Genomic DNA, 17,008 nt, shown 5'->3' on the forward strand with positions numbered 1-17,008 from the left:
CAAACCACATTGCAGAAACAACTGACTGCAATGTCCCAAAACAGCAACGTTTAAGGAAATTGTAAGTAAACAAAAGTAATACATCTTGCAGAGAAGATTAAGTCTTTTCAACACGAAGAAACTTGAAGAAAAGCATTTAGAATATGACTGCCTTTATAAAAGGAGCTCTCTACTAATGTAGATGTTTAAACTGTCAACTGCGGGATTACTAGGCTATTCCTTTACGGCACGTGAAATTTACAAGTTTCAGACTAGAACTATCAGATGACATGATGGGGGTAACAGATGCGTGACCAAAGACATGCATCTCTATTTGCTTTCTTTCAGTCCCCATTTGAAGCCGAGCACACACAATGTTACAGACAAACTACACAAACTACACAGTGACTGAGTTTATCCTCCTGGGACTGACAGATCGAGCCAAGTTGCAGCCTGTCCTTTTTGTGGTCTTCCTGGTCATCTACCTTATCACAGTAGTTGGCAACGTGAGCATGATTTTGTTAATCCGAAGTGACTCAAAACTTCACACGCCCATGTACTTCTTCCTCAGCCATCTCTCCTTTGTGGATCTCTGTTACGCTACCAGTGTCGCTCCGCAGATGCTGGTTCATTTCTTATCCAAGAGAAAAGCCATTTCCTTCCTTGGTTGCCTTCTCCAATTCCACTTTTTCATTGCCCTGGTGATCACGGATTATTATATGCTGACGGTGATGGCTTACGACCGCTACATGGCGATCTGCAACCCCTTGCTGTACGGTAGCAAGATGTCCAGATGTGTCTGCCTCTCTCTTGTTGCTACGCCTTATATTTACGGTTTTGCAAATGGCCTGGCACAGACCATCCTGATGCTTCGCCTCTCCTTCTGTGGACCCAATGAACTCAACCACTTCTACTGTGCGGACCCACCTCTCATAGTCCTTGCCTGCTCGGATACGTATGTCAAAGAAACTGCCATGTTTGTGGTGGCTGGTTTCAATCTCACATGCTCTCTTGCCATCATTCTCATCTCCTACATTTTCATTTTCACGACGATTCTGCGCATCCGTTCTGCAGAGGGGAGGCGCAAGGCTTTCTCCACCTGTGGGTCCCACTTGACAGCGGTCACCATCTTTTATGGGACGCTATTCTGCATGTATCTGAGACCCCCTTCCGAGGCATCTGTAGAACAGGGGAAAATTGTCGCAGTTTTTTATATCTTTGCAAGCCCTATGCTAAACCCTTTGATCTATAGCCTTAGGAACAAAGATGTTAAACAAGCAATCAGGAAAGTTGTCCAAAAGAAATTACTTTTTAAATAGACGCTTTGGTCAGAGGTATGTAATATGTCTTATAATCTCACAAATTAATGAACATTTACATTTAGCAAATCACTTTCTGTCATTACATGTTCTTTGTCGTTCCTAATTTGAATATGGGACTTAGAAGACTATATAAGATATTTGCAAACATTTAAAGTGCTGTCTCAGTGAAGAAGGACAAATACTGCATAGCAACTGAAAGACAAGACCAGAAGGCATTGCTCTTGCTTTATAAATCAATAAAGAACAAAAGATTCTACCACTAAATTCATAATTGTACAAAGTCATAAAAAAAAACCCAGAATTACCAAATGATATTATGTCAACGATCACACGTTCAATTTTTACAGTGCTTAAGAATTTTCAAACTGATTTCCGAAAACTTTTCAACCATAGCAGGTATTTTTTTTTCTTTTTGCATTTCTATAGATCACATAGTAATAAAGATCTCTGGGTAATTCATATTACCCTAAGAAATAACTTTAGGGGTGACTGGGTGGCTCAGTGGGTTAAGTGTCTGACTATTTTGGTCCAGGTCAGGCTCTCCCTGTTCCTAAACTGGGGCCCTGTGTTGAGCTCTGGACTCACAGCAGGGAGCCAGCTTGGTATTCTCTGCTCCCTCTCTCTCTCCCTCTCCTCTATTCCCTCCCCTCTGTCTCTCTCAAAAATAAATAAACATTGAAAATAATTAAAAAATATTTATTAAACAAAAGAAATATCTTTAATTTTTTTTAACATTCATTTATTATTGAGAGACAGAGAGAGACAGAGCATGAGCAGGGGAGGGGCCAAGAGATGAGGAGACACAGAATCTGAAGTAGGCTCCAGGCTCTGAGCTGTCAGCACAGATCCCGACGCGGGGCTAGAACTCACAAACTGATCATGACCTGAGCTGAAGTCAGATGCTCAATGGACAGAGCCACCCAGGCACCCCAAGAAAAGAAATACCTTTAGAGTGATAATACTAGTTCACTGTAATCCTCATTCATAAGGCATTTGAGGGAATGGCATATTTTCCTTAGAAGGTTTTTATTTTTATTTTTTTTAATTCATATTCACCCTCATACCCTCATCATAAAAGTGGTTTGGTAGTTTCACTTGTATTTTTTTTTTATTATGAACTATTTCCAATGCATTGAAAATAGAAAATAATATAAAGACCTCCTGTGCAAATGTATCTAATCATTATTACGGCTTCACACATGCCAGTTTGGGTTCAGATTATTTCACATACTCAGCTATTCTCAAACTAAGCCCTCCCTGCCTGATTCCGTTTCTCTTGCCATTCCCTACACTCAACCCTGCTGTGAATTTAATGTTTCTTATCCCTATGTAGAGTTCTACACTTGCTGGTGTTCTTGTGTCCATAGAATTATATAATATATTTTTTTAGCATATTGAAAACTTGGCTATAAATGAAGTCGTGCTATCCTTCTGCAAGTTATTCTGTTTTCACTAAATCTTGTTGGATTCATCCGTGCTGATTCATGGAGCATGAACTGTCACTGGTAAAGTCCACGTCAGTATATAAATATACCACAGTCTATCTATCCATTCTCTTATTGATGGGGGAATACATTTTTCCTGTTCCTTGGTAATATGAAAATCTAGCAAACATTTTGCTCTGAAATTCTGAGTGTGGACCAGTTCAAGCGTTCCTCCATGTAAACTCCCAAGAGGGTAATTTCTGGGTCATAAAAGAGTATCTTTGCGTTTAGTAGATATTGCCAAATTGCTCTACTTAGTGCTGTCCCAAAAACAGTGTGCGAGATTGGTCTTTACTCCATATTCTTGCCCATTCCTACATACTGTCAGACTTTCAAAATGTTTTCCAATCTGATGGGTGCAAAATGGATTCTAATTTCTTCTTTAATCTTCTGTGTTGTCATTACAAGTGAAATGCCATGTTTTTACGTTCTTTGGTACTAATTGAAAAGCTTTCTTTTCTTCAGTTGTCTGTCTACATTTTTTGTTCATTTTTCAGCTGGGTTATTTTATCTTTATTTTTTACCTTCGCATTAGCTCCTTATGTATTCTGTACTAGATACCAACCTTTTCATGATATATGCAATGCAAATACTTCAGTCTGTTTGTAGCTTATGTTTCCCTTTTATGCATGATGTATTTGGTGGTATTTTAACATAGTTCACATGTTAATCTTCTCTTTATGGTGGGCTTTGTTTGTTTTGTGTAAACAATTCTTTCCGATTATAAAGATATTCTCTTATATTTTCTTTCAATGCTTTAGAGTTTTATTTTTGCATATTTAAAACTTTCTTTTCCCTAGCATTATAAATGCTGCAAAACAGACTTTAATTCTGATTGTGTAATGAAAATAATAAATTTTCTATCGTTTTTTCAATAGCCTGCCCATTTTTTTATGAGAATTCTATCATGCATCACGTTTTCCTATTTGTATCAGTCTTTCGCTAGGTTCTCTTTTTAAGGACCAAGTTGTCCATTCCATCATCATTGCAAGCTGTTTTTAAAAAATAACCTTACCACCTCTAATCCGGAAGCTTGAAATGTTAGAGTTTGTTGAAGGATCTTTGGCAGAAGACTTTAGAATATACAGAAATATCTTATTCTCTCCAGAATGTCCATTATTTTCTCAGAAGGCACATGATACCAACTTCATTGAGCCAGTGATGGTGGCTACAAGATGGAGAAAGACATAAGGTACTTATAGTCCATATTTGGTCCCGTGTCCACCCTCTTATTCTGATACTTGCCACTTCAGATCTTCCTTTCCTAGGTTTAACATAGTTTGCAGTTCGTCATAAGTTTTGCATGCCTTGATCATCTCTTGTGTCTTACCCAAACTGGGCCACTTTCCAAACTGGAAGCTGCCATATCCAGATTTAAGAGTTCACAAGGAAAATAGCAACAGAAGTGAGGTGTTGTGTTACTTTCCTCTTCAGCCATTACAGGTGGTCCATTGCCTGCAGGATAATTTGTGTATCCATCCATTTCGTGGTACCTTACTGCTCATCTTTGGCATTTTCTCCTGAGACATACAAGGTTTGGCAATCAATCGTGTTGAAAATTACTCTCAAAGGAAATGGGAGCTGAGCAGAGCAGGGTCTTATGAGATCAAGGTCAATCCAGTTGATTTTTTATTTTAAGATTTTCAGTATCCTACAAATGCTTTACTGTTTCAAATATAAAATCTGAGAGGGATGCTTGTGGATTTATCAATTTCTCTTCGTAATTTTTGCGTATTTTATTAGCTCCTGTCAGCTAATGAATGAGGCTTATCCCTTTTAACATTTTGTACGTTCTCTCCCAACTTTGGTGATTAAAACCTAAGTGTGCATTTTGCCTGATATTCAGATACCTTCAGCAGTATTTTTTATTCTTTTCAGTTAGTTGATGCCTATTATGTTCGTTTCTACCCTGACTTTCAGGCCCTGAGTCCTTTCAATTACTGAATTTCATACTTTTATGAATATACATGCTGATGAATACTTTCTAACAGTTTATTTTGCACCTAGAAAGCATTTACTCTGTGTTTTCTCCCCTTTCTTACCACGAATTAAATTGTGTTCTCTAAACTTTTTTTTTAGTTTTTTGTTCTACTTTTTATTTGATTAGAATACATTGTACTTTCTACTTTTAGTAAAGTTTTAAAAATTTGGAGAGATATAATGATTGAACAAAGTCATTAGTCATACTTTTCTTGGAACAATAAAAGGATTATAGAATATTTTAACATGGATACTCCTGCTTCTATCTTATATGGTGTCATGAAGAATGATATATGATTGATAATAAATTATCACTTAATAATAAACTGTTTAAATATTACCTGTTATATATGACTACAATTATAATTATATTGAATGTTTATCTAATTTATCTAGTTTATCTAATATTTATCTAATATTAATGTTCCTTTAAAATTAGCCATTTTTGTCAGTGACTCACTGTTCTCTTTGTATCCCCTTTTTATTCTGGGTCTAGTTTTCTTCTATATGATTTATACCTTTAATTAGTCATCCTCAATGACCGTTTGTGTGAGAGAAATTCTGTTTTTATTCGTCTGAAATTGCCTCGTTTTAACTTTAATTCTTGATGAATAACTCATTCGGGTACGGATCTAGATAGACTGGTATTTCCTTTCAGTACATAGAAAATTATTCTTTTTCAGGTCTGTCTTAGTGTGTTCCACAGAAGATTTTATTACCAGATCCTCTGTTATTTCTCTGTAGGTAAATTTTCTTCTTATGTCAAATTTGGTGTGTTTTAATGTCAGTTTTTTTCTTTGCTGAGTAAGCCCTATCCTCTGGGTATATGCTCGCATAGTATCACGAACCTTTACTGCATAGGACTTTTCACACCTCTAAGTTAATACTTGTATGATATTTGTGTGATTGATTCATGATTGTATCATAACCAGATTGTTGGCCCCAGAGGGCAAGGTCCATATCTATCTGCTTTTGCTCACTTATTTTAAAGCCAGTATTTTCCCAAACCTAGAACAGATGATTCTCAATAGATCTATGTTGAATTAATAAACTATCATTAAGCTCATTGCATTATAATTATGTCATTACAAATTCTACCACTTTTCATCATGATCTTCACAAATTCTTAGCAATTGAAAACCTCACTGCGTCTCTTTTCATGTGTCTGTTAGCCATCTGGATGTCTTCTTTGGAAAAGTGTTTATTCATGCCTTTTGCCCATTTCTTCACTGGATTATTTGTTTTTTGGGTGTTGAATTTGATAAGGTTTTTATAGGTTTTGGACACTAACCCTTTATCAGATACATCATTTGCAAATATCTTCTCCCATTTTTTAGGCTGCCTTTTAGTTATGTTGATTGTTTCCTTCACTGTGTAGAAGCTTTTTATGTTGATGAAGTCCCAATAGTTCATGTTTGCTTTTGTTTTTCTTGCCTTCTGCAATGTATCTAGAAAGAAGTTGCACTGGCCAGTGTCAAAGAGGTTACTCTGTATTCTTCTCTAGGATTTTGATGGTTTCTGGCTCCCATCTAGGTCTTTCATCCATTTTGAATATATTAGTGTGTATGGTGTAAGACAGTGGTCCAGTTGAATTCTTCTGTATGTCGCCACCCAGTTTTCCCAACACCATATGTTGAAGAGACTGTTTTCATCTTTGTCAAAGATGAGTGGACTATATGATGAGTTTTGGGTCCATTTCTGGATTTTCTATTCTGTGCCATTGATCTTTGCGTCTGTTTTTGTACCAGTACCATACTGTTTTGATGACTACAGCTTTGGGAGATAGCTTGAAATCCAGAATCGTAATGACTCCAGTTTCATTTTTCTTTTTCAGGATTTCTTTGGCTATTTGGTATCTATTGTGGTTCCATACAAATTTTAGGATTGTTTGATCTATCTCTGCCATGAATGCTGGTGGCATTTTGATAGGGATTGCATTAAATATGTAGATTCCTTGGATAGTAGGGAAATTTTAACAATGTTTGCTCTTCGAATCCATGAGCAAGGAATGTTTTTCCATTTCTTCCTGTCCTCTTCAATATCTTTCATGAGCCTTCTATAATTTTAAGAGTATAGATTTTTTAACCTTTTTAGTTAGGTTTTTTCTTAGGTATCTTATTGTTTTTGGTGCAACTGTAAATGGGGTCAATTCCTTGATTTCTTCCTGCTGCTTCGTTATTGGGATATAGAAATGCAACAGATTTCTGCACATTGATTTTATATCTTGTGACTTTGTTGAATTCATGTATTAGTACTAGCAATTTTTTAGTGGAGTCTTTCGGGTTTTCTACATAAAGCAAATAGTCAAAGTTTGACTTCTTCCTTGATGATATGTATACCTTTATTTTTTTGTTGTTGTTGTCTGATTGCTGAGGCTAAGGCTTCCAGTATTATATTAAGTAGTAATGGTGAGAGTGGGCATTCTTGTCTTTAAAAAAAAAGCCTCTCAGTTTTTCCCCTTTGAGGATGATATTAGCTGTTGGTCTTTCATATATGGCTTTTATGATGTTGAAGTATATTCCATCTATCCCTACTTTGTTGAGGGCTTTTTATCAAGAATGGATGTTATATTTTGTCAAATGCTTTTCCTGCATCTATTGAGAGGATCATATGGTTCTTATCTTTTTACATTACATTTTTTACATTAATGTATCACATTGATTGATTCATTGATTGATTTATGAATATTGAACCAGCCCTGTAGCCCAGGAATAAATCCCACTTGATCATGGGGAATAATTCTTTTAATGAACTGTTGAATTCAATTTGCAAGTCTCTTGTTGAGAATTTTTGGATCCATGTTCACCAGGGATATTGGCCTGTAATTCTCCTTTTTAGTGGAGTCTTTGTCTGGTTTTGGAATCAAGGTAATGCTGGATTCATAGAAAGAGTTTGGAAGCTTTCCTTCCATTTCTATTTTATGAACAGTTTGAGAAGAATAGGTATTAACTCTGCTTTAAATGTCTGGCAGAATTCCCCTGTGAAGCCATCTGGCCCAGGACTCTTATTTGTTGGGAGATTTATGATATCTGATACAATTTCTTTGCTGGCTATAGGTCTGTTCAAATTTTCTGTTTTTTCCTGTTTCAGTTTTGTTAGTGTGCGATTTTCTAGGAATTAGTCCATCTCTTCCAGATTGCCCTTTTCTTTGGCATATAATTTTTCATAGTATTTTTTTATAATTGTATTTCTGTGCGTTATTTGTGATGTCTCCTCTTTCATTGGAGATTTTTATCTATTTGGGTCCTTACTCTTTTCTCTTTTATAAGTCTGGCTAGAAATTTATCAATATATTCAGCCATCCAAAAAAATAAAAAAAGCAGACAGAGAGAGAGAGAAATCTTGCCATTTGCAATAATATGGATGGAGCTAGAATGTATAATGCTAAGAAAAATAAGTCCACTGGAGAAAGATAAATATCATATAATTTCATTCATATGTGGAGTTTAAGAAATAAGACAGATGAACAAATCGGATTTGGGAAAAGAGTACAAAGGGAAACAAACAACAATAGAGTCTTAATGGCAGAGAACAAACTGCGGGTTGATGGAAGGAGGTGGGCAGAAGATGGGCTTAATGGATGATGGGTGTTAAGGGGGCACTCGTGTGATGAGCACTGGGTGTTGTATGTAAGTGATGAATCACTGACTTCTACTTCTGAAACCAATATGGCACTGCATATTAATTAAATAAAATATTTAAAGAGTACAAATTTGAAGACAAAAGAAAACTGCACAGTGAAACTTTGCATATGCTTGCCTCATCCCTCCCACCACGGAGTAGAAACTCTTTAAGGACACAGATAGTTTGACTTTCTCTTATACTCTACATCGACAGTACAGTGGTAAGCACAAAATTTCCCCTAAATGTTTGTTAAGCCAGTGAATGAATGAATGAATGAATGAATGAATGAATGAATGCCAGTAAACCTGGAGAATGTTTAGCATGGTGTGAACGCATTGCATTTCGTTGTTAAAGTATCAACAACATGGTATTAAAGACTATTGAATGGCCTGACTGAATGCCAGGCTCACCAATTATTATTTGCATCTACCAGGGAAAGCTACGTAACCTCTCCTTGCTTCAGTTTACCCTCTGTAAAATGAAGAAAATGGTGCTAGTGTTCTATGGACTTGTGTGAGGAACAACTAAACTAAGGATTGAAAGGTGATTGCAGCACATAGTAAGTGTCCCATGCCTATCACCTATATTTAATGACCTTCATTGTGATTTGTTTCAATTGGGTCCTTAAATAAATTCCCCACTTATTCCACTTTGGCTCCCTGCAGTTTTCATTTTTGAGGGAGAAGGAAGTAAGCTCAATAAAAGCGCAAGTACCAGGGAGGGGATAACCAAGAGTTGCTGTGGATTCGCAAAACCAAAGAACACACGGCCCACTTCTTAAGTCATCCAGCAAGTATCTGTTGATCAGCGATCATATCCCAGGGCCTGTGCTAGCTGCAGAGATCACAGTTCCTGCCCATAAAGATGCAATGTAGTGTTGTCAAGAGAGATGTGGGCAGTAAATTAAACAGATTGTTTTAGACAAGGATGGGGGCAGGGCGCTAAGAGCACATGGAGGAGGGAGGTCAAACTCACTTCTGCGGAGGCGGAGAAAGCATCTTTTGAGAAGACATCCATTTGAGCCTTTCCTGCTGCCAGAAGCAACTTGGATCTGCTGGGAATGAGCAAGGTGTCAACTGTAGGGGAAGCTCAGTGAATATTTAAAGCCAGAGATGGACAGAAGGACAAAGTGTGACTGCAGGGTGAGGAATGGCAGCGACTTTCAGTTGAAAACAGAGTCCAATCTGGGGGAGCCTGGGTGGTTCAGTCGGTTAAGCGTCTGACTTTGGCTCAGGTCATGATCTCGAAGTCCGTGAGTTCGAGCCCCGCCTCGGGCTCTGTGCTGATGGCTCAGAGCCTGGAGCCTGCTTCGGATTCTGTGTCTCCCTCTCTCTCTGACCTCCCCTGTTCATGCTCTGTCTCTTCCGGCCTCAAAAATAAATAAACGTTACAAAACTTAAAAAAAAAAAAAAAGAAAAGAAAACAGAGTCCACTTGGTATGTGACGATAGGCATCAAACTCTACCCTGGCACTTAGGTACTACCTGGTACTGGGACGTTAGTCCATCCAAGCTCCTTTAGTAGAGCCTCTGTCTTTTTTTCTGGAAGTTCAGGATGGAGTCCCTTCCCTTTAGGGTTATTTTGAAGACATTAAATTACCTACTTAAAAGTTGTCCACACAGAGGAAGTCCTCACCAAGGAGTTTGCCCATGACCTGTGTGTGTCACAATGCTGTTTATGACTGTCCTTCCCCAAGACTTCGATGTTCATCAGAGGGGACATTCTGAGCATTCTGGATTTAAGAGAGGAAACAGTTTCAGTGTGAAAGAAAAAAAATGGAAAATCAGACCGTTGTCAAAATTTGAAGATGAGACTTTTTGTGTGCCTTCCCCAGAGCTCGTAGGGCAAATAGGAATTCTGACATTAGGGAAAATAAGATTGAGTCATCTGATTAGCTTTCTGATCCCAGGGTGTCCCAATTAATCCCCACAGGCGTGATTACCCATGTAACACACATCGCTGCTATTCTTAAATCCTTCTGAGACTTGCTTTAAGACCTGCCCCTACCTCCCACATCCTGGTATAAATGCAACAACATTTTACAGCTTGGAAAGGCCTCAGTGAACTTCCTCAATCAGAGGTGAAAAAATAGGGCATTTCACAATCAGAAGTAAGTCTTCGTGTTTTTATGTTCTTTAGTTTTAGTCAGGAGGAAATTACTTAAAGTGTCAAACTAAGGCACAACAGTTTGCTCCTTGTTTGCTTGAAATATGCCCATGCCATCCCTTCTGTTCTCAGGTCCTGAGTTTGAACCTCACTGAGTTTTCCTGACAAGAGGGTCATTGACATTTCCATTGATCTCCCTGGATAACATTTTACAGAGCTGTCACTGGTGCAAAAGAACAAAGAAAGGTAAAAGGTCTACTATCATAGAAAAATGAAAGGACATTTTCAGACATGGGGTGGAGCTTTCTCTAAGAGAAGAGTTCTTGTAGTTAGAGCATGGCAATCTATGAGCCCTTTACATCTATCTATCTATCTATCTATCTATCTATCATCTATCTATCTATCATCTATTTTTTGTGGGGGAAGATTTTGAGTTTGTGTATTAACTCTGGTTGAGGATCCATAGTTTCAATAAATATTTCATGAGACTTATATTTTAAAAAGGAGGAAAAAAGAAGCTTAAGCTCCATTTTTTCAATGAATTCTCCCTAAGAGTTTTATTTCTTAACTTTACAAACTATTTTTTTTCATAAAAAATCTTTTGTCGTTTACCTATAATTGAATGGGCTACAAAATTACTCTAGACATCTTGCCCATTGAGCTCTGTTACCCTCTAGCGCATTCTCAGTAGGGCTGAATCCTTGCCTGGGTGTTTTGGTTTCTTTTTTTCTTTTTTTTTCCTTAGTCTTTTTTTTTTTTCTTTTCACAGGAGTGAGGGTGATCTCCTTCTATATCCCCCGTCATCAGCTCTGTTAGTCTCTGTGTTCCAGGACCCACTCTGAACCCCCTGTTAAGAATGTTCACCTTTTGCTCTGGCCTTATACAGGCAGCTGGGTCGTCTGTGACGTCCTTTCTGTAAGCACACGCTATGCTATTCATTATCTTTTTATTTTTTTTTTCTTCCCATTTATCAGAACTTCTGCTCTACTTTCCAGTGGGTATTTCTGGATCCCACACAAGTCACCATCTCACGAATCAAGACTCTTTCAGTTCCCACAGGTATTCATTAAGTGACATGCGACACATGAGTTTTTCTACAAATGAAAGCCTTAAGTCCAAGTTCTATAGTGTCTATAAATCTGAAAAGCCCACATTCTGATCTTTTACTTTCCATCTTTCTCTGTCCTGGTGACCACTATCTACATCCTTTCTGAGGGTTCCTGGGTGCAAACAGATGTGAAATCATCTCCTAAGCCACCCTACTGACGTGTGTCATTTAAAGAAATACACTGTTTAGAGGGCAGTTTCCTGCTGGCCACTTCCTGAAGAGACACTGCCACTATCCACAAAGAAAGATCCCACACGGTGACTTTGCCTCTGTTCCTTCTCCTTCCTGGAACACCCTTCGTAAAGTAAGATTATTGCTTGTTCTTGTCCTCCTTCAGTTTGTTGCCAAAAAAGGTCATCTTTTCAGATGTACTTCCCTGATGTTGCTACTTAAAAGCCGAACACCTGCTTCACGAAATTCCATTTTTTTCCCTCCCTAACAATGCCATTTGAATCACCATTTACTTCCTTGCACTAATCTGTGTCTCCGTCCACTGTACGTGAAAGTTGGAAGGGCAGGGATTTTGAAGGTGGTTTTGTTCACTTTTGCATCGGCCGTGCCTCATCACATGATACTTATTTTATGAACATCTAGTTTGATATCCACAATGACTCTTGAGGGAGGTAGAACAGATATCATCATTCCCACTTACGAATGAGGAAATGAAGTAACCCACGGTTAAGGATCATTGCTCATTATCAGCAAGTGTTGTTAGTGTATTCAACAAATGTTAAGTACCTACTCTCTGGATAAAGGAGATAAAGCACAAAAAGACATTGCTGTTGTCTCTCTAAAACCTATACTAAAGTAAGTTTCAGTGACTCATTTTGAAATGAGACAAGAATTGGGCAGGGTTCAAAAAATTGAATATGAGAGGAAGGGCAAGAAAGAGAACATTTGAGAAAAAGGAAGATGAAACTAAGCACTGGTTATGATGTAAAGGAGAGCAAAAAACCCATAGAATTTGTCCTACTTCTGGATAGGTAGAAGTTGTGATTAACAACTTAAATACTAACCATGCAAAACTTACTTACTTATCAGCACATTATATATCTATATTGCTGTAGACTGTTCTCAAAATAATGAGTGAGAATTCATTTGATTAGATGATTCTTCACTCGTTTATTTGCTGTAAGTTTATTAGACCAAAGTGATTGTCCTTTTTAAAATTGTGAATCTGGGAACATCTGCATTATAATCTCCTGGTTACTTGTTACATATGAAGTTCCCCATATCCCACATGAAAGTATCTCACATAAACTTCCTGTAACTTTTCTTAAGAAGCCTTCCCAGCAATTGTTTTGTACACTAAATTCAAAAAGCTCTTAATTCTCCTGAGGGCATGACATCATGACAAGCTCCATTGGGATACAGAGATGAGTAAAACATATGTAATTAATCCATTTTTCATGCTTCCACTATTCTTTTCTTTTCTTTCCTAAAATTGAATCTGTAAATGTGCAATTAGAAGTCACAGTTCGATAATGAGCTGGACTTTGTCCCTGTCCCGGAGGAAGGAATATATGAGGAGTGGAAAGTAGATAGAATGAGCAGAAAGGTGATAGAATGTGCTACAGAGTGAGTTAGAGGTATGTAGGGTGTGCTGGATGCATAAAACATCTTGCACCTTATCGGATAAGTACAGTTTGAGAGGAAAAAATTTTGAAGGGGGAGAGGGGACGTGTAGCTCAGTTGTAAACATGGATAACGGAATAGGTATTATGTACAGTTATCTATAGGTATAGCTATAGGTGCGACTACAGTTATACAGAGAGAAAAATAATAGTAATTCCATACAAAGACAAATGAAATAATGGCTTAGCAGAAGCACAAAGTCTGTTTATGGTAACGTTCATTTTGAATGACACATGGAGATATTGAGGAAAATCATTTCAACAGTCAGAAGTAGGATTTGTACCTTTCTGTCTGCTTGACTTCCGTTGTTTCCAACGCAGGTCCAGACTCTCAGAAAATGTCCATCTCAAATGCCAGTGAAATAACAGAATTCATTCTCCTGGGGCTCACAGACCGGCCTGAGCTCCAACTTCTCCTCTTTGTGCTGTTTCTGGTTTTGTATCTTGTCACCCTCTCGGGCAACCTGGGCATGATGCTGTTGATCAGACTGGACTCTCGCCTCCACACACCCATGTACTTCTTCCTCACTAATTTGGCCTTTGTGGACTTGTGTTACACCTCAAATGCAACCCCACAGATGTTGACTAATTTCTTATCGGAGAAGAAGACCATCACCTTTGTTGGCTGCTTTACGCAATGTTACATTTTCATTGCACTTCTCCTCACTGAGTTTTACATGCTGGCGGCAATGGCCTATGACCGCTATGTGGCCATATGTGACCCTCTGCGCTATAGCATGAAAATGTCCAGACGTACCTGCCTCTGTTTGGCCACATTGCCTTATGTCTATGGCTTCTCAGATGGGCTGTTCCAGGCCATCCTGACCTTCCGCTTGAACTTCTGTAGATCCAATGTCATCAACCACTTCTACTGTGCTGACCCACCACTGATTAAGCTTTCTTGCTCTGATACGTATGTCAAAGAGCATGCCATGCTCGTATCAGCTGGCTTCAATCTCTCCAACTCCCTCTGCATCATCCTGGTGTCCTATGCCTTCATTATTGGTGCCATCCTCCGGATCAAATCGGCAGAGGGCAGACGCAAGGCATTCTCCACCTGTGGCTCCCACATGATGGCTGTGACTCTCTTTTATGGGACGCTCTTCTGCATGTATGTAAGACCACCAACAGATAAGACTGTAGAGGAATCCAAAATAATAGCTGTCTTCTACACTTTTGTAAGTCCGGTGCTTAATCCATTGATATACAGTCTGCGGAACAAGGATGTAAAGCAAGCCTTGAAAAATGTCCTCAGAGGAAATAGGTCACTAAGATGGGACTGACCCTGATTTCCAATGAATCGTCACTAAAACTTGGGCTCAAAATCTTTGTATTCTAATGATGTATTTTTATATTCTCTATGAATAAGTCTCAAATATCTCAGCTAAAAATCTCAAGTCTGGGGAAAAGATGAGCTTCACTTATAAATCTGCATTCTTGCACCTCAACATGTGGTCCATACACCAGCAGCAACAGCATCACCTTGGACTTTGTTAGAAATGTAGGAGCACCACGTTCTGCACCTTAGATGCACTATATCCAAACTTGTGTTTTAATCAAATCATAGGTGATTTGTAAACACATTAAATTTGAGGAGCACTGTTCTAATTGAAAACTCCCACTTAGTATGGCATGGAACATTCCTGTGTTCTTATTGTTTACAATGATGACGAGATAAAGATGTTCTCAGTTCCACTCCTTACGTTTGTTCTATTCTTCTTATTATCTATCTTTTGGGGCTAGGAGTGTTTGTGAAACACATCCTTCTGTCCTTCTTCTCTGAGTTACTAAGTAAACCCAAAAAGCATGGATCATGATAGTCTTCCCGTTCCTTGTGAATGGGACTGTCAGTATGGGAATGGAGAAGAGAGGAATAGGGTGATGTTTTGTTTTTTTGTTTTTTTTTTTTCACTAGATCTGAGTTTGTGGATCCAGTCTATGACCTCTGAACTATAGGGACCTACTTTTTCCCTCTGATCTGCAAGGCTGAATCTACGCACCCAGGTCTAGGAAAAGAAAGAATGCTTTCAGTATCACTTGGATGTGAAAAGTTTAGAAATGCCGGGCAATGTCTTTTTTCTTCATTTCTAGTTTATAAGTGAAAATTTGGATTATTGATTTGAGTGTTGCTTTTTTCTCATATAAACATTTATACCCTTTACCTAAACACTATTTTAGCCGAAAACTGCCAATTTTTGGTAATTTTTACATTCATTTTGCACTGTTTTCTTTTTTTTTCCAGCACCTCTTCTTTAACCTTTGAGCTATTATAGAAGATAGTGCTTAATCATTGTATATTTGAGAGTTTAAAAGATATTTCATTGTTACATATTTGTCATTTCATTCTGTTGCCAGAGAACATATGCCTTATGATTTTAATCTTGGAAATTTACTAAGTTTAGTGTTTTATTTATAAAATGAGATAAATTTATAAATTTTATTTATAAAATGAGAGATAATTGACATATAAGATTGTGTATGCTTACGGTGTACATTGTAATGATTTGATACATGTATATGTTACGAAATGATTATCACAAGACTGTTTGTTAACACATCTATCACGTCGCATAAACACATTTTTTTTTCCTGTGGTGGTCACGGTGAAACATTTAAGATCTACTCTCTTAGCATTTTCAAGTATACAGTACAGTATTGTTAACTACAGTCACCATGTTGTACGTTAGATTCCCTTGAGGTTATTCATCTTATAACTGAAAGCTTGTAGCCTTTGACCAACATTTCCCCATTTCCCACATCCCCCCCACCTGACAACCAGCCCTGTACCCTCTGTTTATGTGAATCTGACTTTCTTAGATTCCACATAAAAGTTAGATCATACTGGGCACCCAGGTGGTTCAGTTGACCATTCAACTTTTAATTTCAGCTCAAGTCATGATCCCTCGGTCATGGGATTGAACCCTGTGTCAGGCTCCATGTTGAGTGCGGATCTTGCTTGAGATTTTCTCTTTCTCTCCCTCTGCCCCTGGCTCCTGCGCGTGCTCTCTCTCTCTCTCTCTCTCTCTCTCAAAATAAACAAACACATTCAAAAAGAAGTTAGATCATATGGTCTTAGTCTATCTCACTTATTTCACTTAGTATAGTGCCCTCATCCAATGTTACAAATGGCAATTTCCACTTTTTAAATGATGGAGTAATATTCCGTTGTATATAAATACCACATCGTCTTAACCATTCATATGCAAATGGACACTAACATTGTTTCCGTGTCTTGAATCTTGTGAGTTTTGCTGCAATGAACGTGAAGGTGCACCGATCTCTTCAAGATTATGATTTCATTTCCACCGGCTGTACATATCCCCAGAAGGGGGCTAACTGGGTCATATGATAGTTTTATTTTTGATTTTTTGAAGAAGCTCCATACTGTTTCCATATTGTCTATATAGATTTATGTTCCCATCAGCAACGCACATGGGTTCCTTTTTCTCCACATCCTCTCCAGCACTTACTATCTCTTGTCTTTTTGATAATAGCCACCTAATAGCTGTGAAGTTGTATCGCGCTGTGGTTTTCCTTTGCATTTCCATGATGTTTTGCGATAAGCAGCTTTTCATTACCTATTGGCCATTTGTATGTCTTCTTTGGAAAAATTTCTATTCAGGCCATTTGCCCACTTCTAAATAGGCTTATTTGTTTTTGTATTAAGCTGTATTTTTTGTTATGTATTTTGGATATTAATGTCTTCTCTGATATATTGTTTGCAAATATTCTCTCCCAATCCATAGGTTGTCTTTTCATTTTGTTGATAGTT

At 37.9% G+C, this 17,008-nt stretch overlaps 1 protein-coding gene across 1 annotated transcript; it reads left to right on the forward strand.

The window, feature by feature from the left end:
* The first annotated feature begins 353 nt into the window (after window positions 1-353).
* LOC106986169 (olfactory receptor 5M11) lies at window positions 354-14,839 on the forward strand. The gene is made up of 3 exons (XM_053203163.1): window positions 354-955; window positions 6,218-6,232; window positions 13,595-14,839. The coding sequence occupies exons 1-3, from the start codon at window positions 354-356 to the stop codon at window positions 14,517-14,519; spliced, it is 1,542 nt and encodes a 513-aa protein (XP_053059138.1). The 3' UTR covers window positions 14,520-14,839.
* The last annotated feature ends 2,169 nt before the right edge of the window (window positions 14,840-17,008 follow it).

The sequence above is a fragment of the Acinonyx jubatus genome, chromosome D1, assembly GCF_027475565.1.
Source record: "Acinonyx jubatus isolate Ajub_Pintada_27869175 chromosome D1, VMU_Ajub_asm_v1.0, whole genome shotgun sequence".
NCBI lineage: Eukaryota > Metazoa > Chordata > Mammalia > Carnivora > Felidae > Acinonyx > Acinonyx jubatus.